General features: G+C 42.9%; 1 protein-coding gene across 2 annotated transcripts in view; it reads left to right on the forward strand.

The window, feature by feature from the left end:
- minpp1b (multiple inositol-polyphosphate phosphatase 1b) overlaps positions 1 to 13,721 on the forward strand; it is a 120,161-nt gene that overhangs the window by 74,047 nt on the left and 32,393 nt on the right. Inside the window, exon 4 of one of the 2 annotated variants that reach the window (XM_068052516.1) lies at positions 9,477 to 9,828. In XM_068052516.1, coding sequence (XP_067908617.1) covers positions 9,477 to 9,828 — 352 coding nt within the window. Of the gene's footprint in view, positions 1 to 9,476; positions 9,833 to 13,721 lie in introns of both variants that reach the window. The other variant, XM_068052517.1, reaches the window with a different exon arrangement.

Raw genomic sequence — 13,721 nt, forward strand, 5'->3', positions numbered from 1 at the left:
AGACCTGCTACCCGACCCCGACGGGTCCCGGCGACATGCGTCGGGTCGAGTCGGACTTCCGGGTCTGGCATTTAGGCTCGGGTTGGATTTCCTATGCAGACCTCTACCTCCATGTATGTACCCTGTGCAGAGCTCTAGCCCCATCACCTTCTGAGGTAGAGTTCCAAAGTCGCATAACACTCTGAGAGAAAATATTTCTCCTCATCTCTGTCCTAAAAGGGTGGCCCTTAATTTTAAAACAGTGCCCCCTAGTTCTCAACTCACCCACAAGAGGAAACATCCTTTCCACATCCACCTTGTCAAGACCATTCAGGATCTTGCATACTTTATTCAAATCTCCCCTCACTCTTCTACTCCAGTGAAAACAAGCCCAGTCTGTCCGACCTTTCCTCATAAGACACCCCGCTCATTCCAATCTAGTAAACCTCCTCTGAACCACCTCCAATGCATTCACATCCGTCCTTAAGTAAGGAGACCAAAACTGCACACAGTATTCGAAATGCGTTCTCACCAATGCCTTGTTTCACTGAAGCATAACATCCTTACTTTTGTTTTCAATTCCTCTCGTAATAAAGGATAGCATTCCATTAGCCTTCTTTATTACTTGCTGTACCTGTATACTAACTTTTTGTGACTCGTGCACTGGAACACCTAGTTCCCTCTGCACCTCAGAGTTCTGCAGTCATTCTCCGTTTCAGTAATACTATGCTTTTTTATTCTTCCTGCCAAAGTGAACAACTTCACATTTTCATACATTATCCTCCATCTGACAGATTTTTTCCCATTCACTCAATCTATCATATCGGTCTGCAACCTCATTATGTCCTCTTCACAACATACTTTCCTACCTATCTTTGTGTTTTAGTTAGCATGCCATTGCTCCCCTCCTCTATGTTACTGATATAAAATGTAAAGAGTTGAGACCCCAGCACAGACCCCTTCGGGACTCCACTCGTCACATCCTGCCATTCAGAAAAGGACGGGCTGCCAGCCAGCCAATCTTCTATCCATGCTAATATGTTACCCACTACACCATGAGCTCGTACTTTGCACAATAACCTTTTATGTGGCACCTTGTCAAATGCCTTCTGGAAATCCAAGTACAGTACGTCAACGTACTTTATCCACGGCACATGTTACTCCTTCAAAGAACTCCAATAAATTGGTTAAACAAGATTTCCCTTTCACGAAGCCATGCTGACTATTCCCAATTGCCTTGAGTTTTTCTAAGTGCCCAGCTGTAGCCTCCTTTATGATCGATTTAACACCTTCCCCATAACAGACATCAAGCTAACTAGCCTATGGTTACCTGTTTTCTGCCTCTCCCACTTCTTGAATAGAGGGATTGTATTTGCTATCTTCCAGTCTGATGGAACCTTTCCAGAATCCAGCGAACTCTGACAAATTAACACCAACTCATCTGCTACCTCATAAGCCACCTCTTTTAAGACCCTAGGATGAAGCCCATCAGGACCCAGGGACTTGTCAGCCCGCAACTCCATCAGTTAGGTCAGTACCGCTTCCCTGGTGATTGTAATTTCACCAAGTTCCTCTCTGCCTTCCACCTTCTGATTTACAGCTATTACTGGAGTGTTTATGTATCCTCTATAGGGAAGACAGAAGCAAAATATTTGTTCATTTCATCCACCATTTCCTTATTATCTACTATTAACTCCCCATTCTCACTCTCTAGAGGACCAACACTCACTTTACTTACTCTTTTCCTTTTTAAATACCTGTAGAAACTCTTGCTATTCATTTTTACATTTCTAGCTAACTTCCTCTCATAATCTAATTTCTTTCTCTTGCCGTCCCTTTACCACAAGCACCCAATATTTCTTCTTGTATACTTTGTCCCACATTGTGGTTATTGTTGGGGGGCCTGTAGACCACTCCCACGAGTGACTTCTTTTCCCTATTATTCCTCATCTCCACCCAAACCAATTCTACATCCTGACCTCCTGAACCAAGGTCATCTCTGACTATTGCACCAGTGCCATCCTTGAATAAGAGTGCTACCCCTCCACCTTTACCTAGCTTTCTATTCTTCTTGAATATCATATACCCCTCAATATTCAGGTCCCAATCCTTGTCAGCCTTCAGCCACATCTCCGTAATGGCTATCAGATCATATTTATTTACTTCAATGTGCGCTATCAGTTCGTCTACTTTGTTATGAATGCTACGTGCATTCAGATACAGAGCCTTTAGTTTTGTCTTTTTGTTATCTTTGTAACATCTAGTCTTGGCTGTTCGTGTGGTCTCTCCCCCTTCCTGCCATTCTCTGACCTTCATTTCCCATATTACTATTCTGCTCTCCTGCCTTAACTCTACCCCTTGATTTGTTCTGTCTGCCCAGGCTTGATTCCTCCCCCACACCTCCCCCCTCCCCACCCCTTGTTTAGTTTAAAGCCCTCTCTACTTCCCTAGTTGTCGGGTTTGCTAGACCACTGGTCCCAGCATGGTTCAGGTGCAGACTGTCCCAATGGTACAGCCCCCAATTTTCCCAGTACTGATGCCAGTGCCCCCTGAACCGAAACCCACTTCTCCCACACCAGTCTTTGAGCCACGTATTCATTTCACTAATCTTATGTGCCCTCTGCCAATTGACCTGGCTCAAGTAATAATCCAGAGATTATTACCCTTGAGGTTCTGCTCTACAATTTGATGCCTAGTTCCTCATACTGTCTAAGTAGAACCTCTTTCCTGGTCCTACCTATGTCATTGGTACCTACATGGACCACGACAACTGGATCCTCCCCCTCCCATTCCAAGTTCCTGTCCAGCCCTGAGCAGATATCCCGAACCCAGGCACCAGGTAGGCAACACAGCCTTCTGGACTCACGCTCTCTGCTGCATAGAAGAGTGTCAATCCCCCTCATTATACTATCCCTACTACCACTATATTCCTTTTTGCTCCCCCCACCTGAATGGTTTCCTGTGCCACAGTGCCATGGCCAGTCTGCTCATCCACCTTGCAGATCTCACTTTTGTCCACACAGGTTGAGAGCACCTCAAACCTGTTTGACATTTGCAAAGTCTGAGGCTCCTCCACTACTGTCTGCTCGGTCCCTTTACCTGCCTCACGCAAGGTCACATCCTCCTGTCCCTCAGCACTGCCCAAAACAGATATGACCCTGATCTAAGAGATGGAACAAAATGTCCAGGTATTTCTCACCCTCCTTTATGTTGTGCAGTGTTTGCAGTTCAGCTTCCAGATTAATAATCCTGATCTGGAATTCCTCTAGCTGTTTACACTTTCTGCAAATGTGTTTGCCCTGGATCGCCTTGGCATTCAAAAGCTCCCACATACCACAGCTGCAACATAACACCTTTCCTGTCATTGTTACTTATGCTATTAGTTAATTCACTTTCATTACTTAATCACTTTCTTAATTAACTCTCACTGTTTCCCAATCTACTAAGCTTAACTTACAATTTCTAAAATAATTATGGTAATAGAAGGAAATAATAGCACATTTGAAGCAGAAATTTGTGAAACAGGTTGATAACTGTGTGAAAATAACAGTCTAGAGGAATGTCATATTAACATATTTTGTGTTCCACAGCCAATATGGTCATCAAGTCATACTTAGCCTTTTATTTTATCAACTGATAGTGTATAAACCACTCCCAACTTTGGGTTCCTAGGATACCCACTGATCTTGAAGACTATTATGAAGTCTTTCTCTGAAAGTGAACATTCACATACTTGCCATCTGAGCATCATGCCCCATATCGAACTCGTTTCAGGCCACCTGTGTTCTTTCATTATTGGGTTTCACCAAATTGGAGCCCATCCCAAAGTAATGAAAAGGTGAAATGGTGCTGACCCCAATGAAGGGAATATTCCATTTCTCTTGTTTTGTTTTTTAAAGCAACATTATTTTAGGCATTTTAGTTGGTAGAAATCAGTAATCTAGTGCATCTGTGGCTCTATAAAGAAGGAATGCAACTAACCCCAACTTTATATAAAGGCTAGAGCTTGTACTCATTGAATACCTGCTGCAGGGTAGTGTCTTGGTGAACTCTGAGTCATCCTTTTGGAAGGCTCTCAAGGCGGTAATGCAGAAGCCTACTATTAGCTGTACAACAGCCTGAGAGAGAGTGTCAAGGGGCTATCCCTGCTGAGGTTCTTAAGCTTCTTTTTCACTTGAAACATTTAGCGAGCTACTAAAGTTAAAGTTAAATGTGTGCCGGGACTTTATCCGGGTGACAAGGGTCTCAACCTCTGACAAATGATGGCGTAGTGGTAATGTCACTGGACCAGAGACCAGGCTAATGCCCTGGGGACACGGGTTCAAATCCCACCACGGCAGATAGTGGAATTTAAATTCAATTAATTAATAAAGATCTGGAATTGTAAGTTAGTCTCAGTAATGGTGCCATGAAACTATCATCAATTGTCATAAAAACCCATCCAGTTCATTAATGTCCTTTAGGGAAGGAAATCTGCTGTCCTTACCTGGTCTGGCCTACATGTGACTCCAGACCCACAGCAATGTGGTTGACTGTTAACTGCCCTTTGAAATGGCCGAGCAAGCCACTCAGTTGTTTAGGGCAATTAGGAATGGGCAACAAATGCTGGCTTTGCCAACGACGTCCACATCCCATGAAAAGAATAATGTTTAAAAAGCGCTGCAGAGAACTCCGCATCACCCCTTCTATGGGAGGCCCTCTGAATCAAGTGCCAATTAGGCATTTAACTGGACAGTGGCAGCCCTTCCACAGGATCAAGGACCCAGGAAGTCCTGCCCTCAGAGAGCTGATGGCCAATCAGTGGTTGGCAGCTCTTTAACTGAGCAGCGCTAGACCCAGGCCTTGGATAGGCCAGAGTGGAAGGGGCCTCACAGAGGGCTGGGGTGTACAGCGGGTCAGCAGCAAGGGCAGCGAGGTGGTTCTCAGTGGACCCCCCTTCCTGATGCCTGGTCCCTCATTCAAGCATTAAGTGCCTTTTAATGAGAAACACGTCCCCCCCTCCCCCCCAACCTCCCGGAGTCAGCAAGCAACCTGCATGGTTTTTCTTGTCATGCTTCCCCCTGCGGCGACAGCAGCGGGATGAGGCCCTTAAATGGGCCTTAATTTCCCACTGAAGGGCCTCAACTGACGACGTTCACAAGCTTTCCTGCCACGGACTTAATTTCAGTGGAGGCGGGAAGGTGGTGAGGTTCCCTGCCCACACCCCCCTCCCCCCCCCCCCCCCCCCCCCACTCCCACCATCCCTCCTGATTAAAAGCTGTTCCCACCTCCAAACCCACCACAGGGGAGAACATAAAATTCCCCCAAAAATCTTAACTCTCCATTAACAGGCAAACAAAATTCATGTCATTTTGGATTAGGCAGGACTAGGTCAGGGGAATGCTGCAGACAGACTTAATTACTCAATTAATGGATTTCTGTGAACTCTACAAACTTCTGTGTGAACAGAATCCTATACATAGACCTGGGTACAATTAATTTTTTGAAAAGTCCTATTGTTCCAAAAAATCCCAGCTCTATCTTTATCTGAGTACCCATTGGAGCTAGCTTATAAAGAAAGAGCAGTAGGGGATATGTCAGGGGGTAATTCACCAGGGTTGGATATTACACAGTTATATAACACCTTTAATGTAGAAAAAATCTCAAGGTGCTTCACTGAGGAGAAAAGAAGCAGACAACCTCTGTGGGAGGGTTAGGACAAAAACCAATAACTTGGTCAAAGAGCTGAGTTTTAAGAAAACTTTTAAATGCATGAAGCGGGGTATATAGGCAGCAGAGTTTAGGTAATAGGTTTGGGAAAGTAGAACCAAGACAGCTGAAGGCTCTGGAGGAGGGAAAGTGATGGTAGAGTACTGGAGAGCACAAGAAGGCTTAGAAAGCTGGAAGTGGTCAGAGCTGGAGAGAGGAGCAAGGACATTTGAAATTTGAATTCATGCACAACAACTAGTAAATAATCCTGAGATACTGGCACCTTACAATGCAAGGAAGGTAGAAAAGTCCTACCAGATTTGGGAATGGATAAGACAGGCACTTGGAGCACAAGGCGCAGGGTTCGGTTCTTGATACTGCCTGAGTGGAGTTTGCAAGTTCTCCCTGTGACCGCATGGGTTTCCGTTGGGTGCTCCGGTTTCCTCCCACAGCCAAAGACTTGCAGGTTGATAGGTAAATTGGCCATTGTAAATTGCGCCTAGTATAGGTAGGTGGTAGGAAAATTGTGGGGATGTGGTAGGGAATATGGGATTAATGTAGGATTCGTATAAATGGGTGGTTGATGGTCGGCACAGACTCGGTGGGCCGAAGGGCCTGTTTCAATGCTGTATCTCTCTATGACTCTCCCTATGACTCTATGACCTGACTTCTGTCTCAAGCACGGATAACATGAGAGAGCTATGATGACAAATGCTGGGATGGGACAAAGCAACTGACTTTTTTCTTTTCCTTTTATCCTGTTTTTACTGTTTTTTTTGCTTTTAACTAAAAAGAGGGGTATTATAAGGCATCATTGCAATATCTATACCTTATTTATAGTGTTGATGTTTGAATGTTGGGCTGCATGTCAGCTTATGTTTCGAATTGTAGTATGTGATTCCTTTTCCCAATGTTTATAAAAAGCGAGTAGGCTCAGCATTTAGCAGTTATTGCTGCTATAGGTGCTGTAAAGAGTCATCTTAATAAACTCAGTGGTCCTCAACCTTTTGTGCTTCTGAGGCCCTTCTCCCAAGTTATAAAAATTCCACAGACCCCCATAACACAAAAATACTTTTTCATGTATAAAATTTAGTTGTACAATTAAATATATATATATATATATATATTTATTATTGTTGTTTACTTGATGCAAAACATGTTGATGCTGAGCATCAGATTGACGCTCAGGTGAGGGCTGTAGTCAGGTGTTATAGCTGTGAGTCTTCTTGCTCCTGCGTGAGCAGCAAAGCTCAGTTACTGGCCGTTGACTGAATAGAATGGTTGTAGTACTCAAGCTTTGGTTTAAAAATTCATTAGAGGAAGGGGTGTAGGTGGATTGCATAAGGTCTGCATTCGCTGCTTATTTTTTGGTGGCTCCCTTGAAATCTTTTCTCAGACCCCCTGTTGAAAACCCTTGATGTAACTCACCAAGTACAATGGGACTCCACTATAGTTACTGCGGCAACCTCACAGCACTCCGCTTGTACATTCACATTATCCAACTTGGAAATCTAATTTAGTAAAGCTCAAGCGTTGCCAAATTCTTTCCCCCTCTAAATCAGGACCAGTCCCCACACAGTGAAGCAAGAATCCTTCATTTGAAAAACTACTCATGGTTAAAAGACACTCTGTGGTAAGGTGTTGCTATTCAGAGGAAACGCACTGAATGCCCAATAAGCAATATCCAACTCCTGAAAGCGCTCTCGAGCACTATCTGCACGCATTCAAAATCCGTTGCCTTCACTACAGATCAACCTTCTCCCACCCCCTCCACTACTTGACAAACATTTTATCCCTTTGCTTCCTCTGCTCATTGAACAAAGTTTCAGCCTGTTCCTGTACTGACTGGCTGTCCTGGACCTTCGCCCCCAAACCCAACCTTCCCCACCCCCCCTGCCAATTGACTGCAACAAATTGCCCACCACTTTGTGCCCCATCAAAGAGAAATAAGTCCTGGGAAACTGTTACTCTCACCATCAATAATTATCCAAGTATCCATCTCCCCACCCCCACCCAACCCTTGCTCCATGTTATTTCTGCTCTATCTTCACCTCTTCCCTTTCAATCCTCATCTGCCACTCCCATCTCCCACCTCTTCTGATCGCCCCTACCCTCCCTACTCTCCCTTCCCCATTCTTTCCCTCTCCAGTTGCCACATACCCATCCCTGTCTTCCTCTTCTCCTTTCTATCCACACGCTCCTCTATTGGTGTCTTTGTAGTCCACCCGCTCTTCACATCCCTCTACTCTCCTCATCCCTCTTTGACCATCCTTTCCTCCTCTCCATCCGCATCCTCTCTTTTGTTTCCCCTCTATTCCATCATTCCACTCCTCTTTCCCTTCCTCTCCCTCTTCCTCCATTCATTGCTGTCCATCTCGCCTCCATCCTCTCAATTACCTCCACACATACACCTATTCCCCACCCACTCCTCTCCCTCTTCCTTTCCTTTTCCATCTCCCTTTCCCCTTCTCTCCTCTCCTCCTCACCCCACTCATATTCTCCCAAGAACCTTCGAATCTCATCTCCCCTGGCATCTAGCTACTCTACCCCCATCCACTATTGTTGCTTGCCCTGAACACTGCACTTGACCTTAACTTCCTGTGTGGTAACAGTAGATCAAATGATAGTTTAAAATCTTGTACACCCATTGAGCCAGTTATAATAAAAGAAAAATATACAGTAGTGTACATTATGGCATTCTAATAAGTGAGAAGCATTCTGTAGAACAGCATTTGAATGGTCATAAGGAACTGTCAGTCATCTACTGATACCATGCCAGCTGGTTTGATTGGGATTGTGCAAATTTTGGCTGATGATTGTTAATATGCTGGATCTTTTCTCTTTGACTGAGATCTGGTAAGTAATTGCGAAGAATTGGGCATGGTCCCACAGGACAAAACGGATAGTAATTTGGAAAGGCTCATCAGGAAGTCAGCTACTCAAGAGGTGGGAAGCTGATGTTGGAAGTGGAAAAGATTAGACTAGTGCAGTGAGTGATGCTTCTGTTAGGTGTGGTCCAGTGCATATTCGTGAAGCTGAGCAATCGAGGTTGTGTGCTTCCCCGCTTCACCTCCTGCCCCCCAACTGAGAGTGTGTGGAGCTGCCCCTCCAAAATGAGGACCAGCTCACCAGTCGGAGATTTGACCCAGGATAATTTTTTGAAACATTAGAACGAAAAATAATTTTATTGTTAAAGAAGCTCACCTCTTTTATGAGATTCAATTATTGGTCATTTCTCCCGTAACATTTGTGGCACTTGGTAAAACAGTTGCTCCATCCAGGTGTCAGAAGATCACTGCATCTTGGGTACTGGGGCAGGCAGGAAGAAATGATTTCAGAGAATTGGCAGAAACTGCACATATGTAGAAGAGTTGAATCGTGGTAGATTATGAGGAGAGCCAGCCAACCCCAAAACTGGCTCTTTTGGCATCCACCAAGCGGGCGATGGAAACACTGAGTTTTCACACTATATGTTTGGATGGCTCGCAGCCACACATAAACACTAGGTTTCCATCAGCTGCCTTAGACTAAAGTGTTGCATTAATCAAGGGTAACTAGGGATGGGCAATAATTCCCAGCCTTGTCAGTGATGCCCACATCCTGAGAATGTGAGAAATAAGTTCCAAAATGCCAGAATTGTAGAATTCCTGAAGCCTGTAATCCCAGTTGAATGTAAGTTCACCATTAATTAACTGATTTGTTCAACAGCATGGAAGCCCACTCTTTAAAGTGCTATTTAGTGCCAAATCCTCTGAAAAATTGTTTTTTGAAGGATTTTTATTAATATTTTCTTTTTCTTCTGCACACAGGAACCAGTCTATATCTCATACCGTTGTCCTGCGTTTTGGACATGCAGAGACTCTCCTGCCAGTCCTGACTCTCATGGGTTATTTTAAGGATGAATACCCCCTATTAGCAAATAATTTTGAAGAACAAAAAAATCGCAAATTCAAAAGCGGAAGGATTTCGCCCTTTGCTGCAAACCTCATTCTTGTGCTGTACCAGTGCAATAAAGCGCAGGGCCTAGAGGAAAAGTACAAGCTCCAGTTGTTTCTGAATGAAAAGCCGCTGCCGTTTCCTCATAGTGGAAATCTAGTCGCCGACTATGAGGAAGTAAAGAATTGCTATCAGCATCTTATCGAAGCCCTGAAATTCAGCAATGTATGTGAGTTTGCCACAAGGGAGGACTTAATTACTCTAGACCATGATGAATTATGAGCTAGCTGTGTGTCTTTTATCTGATGGGCTCAGGTTGAGCTCAGAGTTGCTGGAATTTGGATTTTTTTCCCTTTAATTGAAAGATTTGTTCAAATATATTTTCTTTTACATACTGTGTAGATGTTGCCGAATATGCTTTGACAAGACTTGGGACTAATCACTCATTTTGAAACAAGACTATTTTAAATGTCATAAGCACTTCAGTCGTAGTCAACTAACATTCTGTGTAAGCAGCATCCTGTGTATTTCACATGTCATGCATCCACAAGGAAGTACTTCAGTTATTGAAAGTTTTAAGGTCTGAAACTGCTGCTGAGCCTCCAAGGCCAGAAAGTTTAATTGGGTTGCTAAGAAACTTTGACAATGAATCAGTCTGACAGTTGTTTCTGGTGAAATAAATAGAGAAATTGCTGGAAACATTCAGCATGTCAGGCAGCATCTGTTGCTAGAAAAAGAGTTAATATTTGAGGTTGCTGACCTTTCGTCAGAACTGGAAAATATTAAAGATGAACGTCTGGTGAAAGATCATCAATGAAAGGTTGTTGATGAAAGAATTCTGGCATTTTCATTATTTGCTTTTCTTTTAGTTGGCTGAGCTTGTTTATTAAGAAATAATGTTTTGATTGGTCATGTTTCACAAAATGATATGCCAAGTACATTTCCCAAGCATTTTTAAGTTTACAGTGCAACTAGGACTACAGATGTTTAGTTTGAGTTGTACTGTTAAGACCAATATGTCAAGCACAGGATAAAATTTCTGCTAGACCAACATGACAAACCATTTTTCACAAGGATTTGGCCCCAAACATTGCTGCAGTTTAAATGGGAAGAATTGCAGTTCCTTCACATTAATATAAGTTAGAGTAGCTCATGAGGAAGAGAGGTTGAATTCTTTCTTATGCTGTCTCTTAGATAATCTCACTACAGCTATGCATACTGTATACATTTAGCTTATCACACCATCCAAAATGTTTCAGACTCTCATTACATACGTTTATACGATCAGAGCAAGTCAGACAGGGAGCACTAAGCCCGGTGCTAATGGGGAGGAAGATGAAGCATAAAAACAACACACTGGAGTTGGTGGCACTGCATGGTACTGAGTGATCGGTGGTGTTACGACCAGGGGAGAAAGGGTTCTAGGGCTCCCCCTCTCGGCCTCTTCCTGGTTTGGCCATAAAAGGGTTTAACTTTTTAAAACACCATGTTTTAGCTTCCCTCTCAGTGAGTCCTTGCTCACGCTCTCTAATTGTAATGGCAAAGAAATCAACCAGACAGGTTGATTTAGATTTAAACAAGAAAGGTGTAAGTTTATTAACCTTAAAACTCTAATTCAGTTAGAACTACTAAAAATAGGCAACGCGACCATGCTAGCATGCATACGCGATAAACACACACACAAATAGATACAGAGGAGGAGAAAGAATTAAGGGGAAAGGTTTGAAGTAATAGCTGGAGTTCAGTTACTGTTTTTGGGTTTGATGTAAAGTCTTTGATTGATGTACATCTTGCAGTTCTTGTTGGGGCCCAGTGCGCACTTTCAAACTTGTTTTGCTGGTCTTCTGTATTGAGACTTAAGTTACTTCTGTGGGTCCCTGGAACTTTGCTTGAGAGAGCGAGAGACAGGGAGAGACCTTCCTTCTCTGTTGTCTTCAAATTGCAGTCTCTCCCAAAACTGTTCTCTGAGCACAATTCAATTAACTCCAAGTTGGCCAGCAGGTTAGTCATGTGACTAGCTCCTTATTTGGAACAACTTCTCCTGCAGGATTTTGTGGATTCCTTCAAGCTTAGCAGACACTCTCAGTGGGGGTGGGGGGGGGAGGCTGCGTGGGCGTGGAATGCTGGTTCAATGACATTCAATGCCTCTTGATCAAAATCCATCTGGCTAATTGAATCAAGGAGGCATTCTCATTGTCTTCTGCAGGCAACTGTCTTTTAGAATGCAGATGTGCAACCATGCTTTCAGCCACTGTCCTTTAGAATGCAATGTGCAGCCATGTTTTCAGCCACTGTTGGGGTCTTTTTAAACAAGTTATTTCAAGTCCAGTAACAGTTCAAAAATAATGTTCCATATGAGCAATTAATGTCTCCTTTTGGCAGGTGTGGTTTTCGTCACAGTGATCATTACTATAGAGGACGTTAACAATGACAAGTAGAGAAACAGCACATTACCAGAGCCCATTTAATGAGATCACAAAAAGGGACCCTATGGTGAATAGACCATGAATCCCTGCCTTGTATTATAGGACTAAAGAAACTCTCACTGATTCTAAGAAAATTGAAAAGGGACTCAAACTCATCTCAACTCTAGCTATGTTAGCAGCAGCATAATTGCCAACACTGTTACCAACAATTGTACCATTTTCTCTGGACCGTAGATCCTTACTTGCAGCACATTGTGGCTTTCTGAAGGTGAGAAGCTCAAACCAGAAGATTTGGGGTCAAAATTGCAAGATGCTGATTCACCTGAGAAGATTCGGTACTGATGAATAATCTCTAAAGTTTAAAGGACTGTAGAAGTTAGGGATACAGTATTGTGGTTATGGGACTGAATGCATGGCTTAAGCACTGGTGTTGATAAGAGGTGTTCCATTTCATGAGCACTGGCAGCAATCCTGGGATAGGAAGAAGCTATACCATTGGGACAGGCTTCACCTGTACCAAAGTCCTCGCTGAAAAGATAAATAGGGCTATCGAAAGGCCTTGAAACCAACAAAGTGATAGGCAGGTGAGGGTAAGGGTTTGGCTCAAAATAATGATGAAACTGATAACCTAAAGATGAGAAAATAGAAGGGATGAGAGCAAAGCTCAGTGCAAATGGAGGTTTAAATAATCCAAATTCAGATAATATAGGAATTAATGATGCACCTGATAAAAAATAAAACTGGAATGTTGAAAAATTAGTAAAAGTGTGATAAGTTTAAAAACTGAGAGAAAAACACCATCAGCACAAATGGTCAGAGTGGGTAATGTTAACCAAACCAGAGTTCTTTACACACACACACGTGCCGTAAGGAATAGAGTAAGCAAATTAGAAGCACAGATTCAACTCAAAGGGCACAACACAGGAGCCATTGCAGACTCCCAGCTGCAAGCCAGGCATGAATGAGAGCTAAATACTGCAGACTATAAGGTCCTTGGAAAGGCAGAGGAGTAGCAATGTTACAGGAGTTGAAAGAAAGCATATCTGTATGGGTGATCAAGCAGTTGAAACATTGGTTAGAATTAAGAAACGAAAGGATGTAAGACTCTGATGAGAGTTATCTACAGACCTCCTACCAACAGTGACATAGCAGCAGAATGCATAACTAGAGAGATCAGAGAAGCATGTAGCAACAGAAAATTGGTTATAATGGAAGAAAATAATTTTCTGGCAGTAGACTGGGAAATGGAAAAGAGCTCAAGTAATAAGAATTTTGAGAATGTATCCAGGGCCGTTTTCATGAAAAAATATGTTTTAGAAACATAGGAAGCAACAAAGGAACACAGAAATATCAAGAGCTGCAAAACAAGAATGCAAAAATAAGTAAAGGCTAATGGTAAAAGTTTTTATAAATTTATTTTGTGTAAGAGTGGGTAAGGGAGTTGTGGGCCCATTAAAGACAGTCACAGGTGATGCTGTAATAGACAACAAAGTAATGGCAGATATATTAAACAATTATTTTATACCCATTTTCACAGTAGAGGAAGAAGATAAAACACCATTGATAAAAGCAACATTAGCGGAGGAACCTATTGGATTTAATATAAGTAATAAGATTGTAATGGAGAAAATAATGGGATTTAAAACAGATAAATCTCCAGGACCAGATGGTTCCACCCCAGCTATTAAAATA

This window comes from Heterodontus francisci, chromosome 20 (assembly GCF_036365525.1).
Source record: "Heterodontus francisci isolate sHetFra1 chromosome 20, sHetFra1.hap1, whole genome shotgun sequence".
NCBI classification, from domain to species: Eukaryota; Metazoa; Chordata; class Chondrichthyes; order Heterodontiformes; family Heterodontidae; genus Heterodontus; species Heterodontus francisci.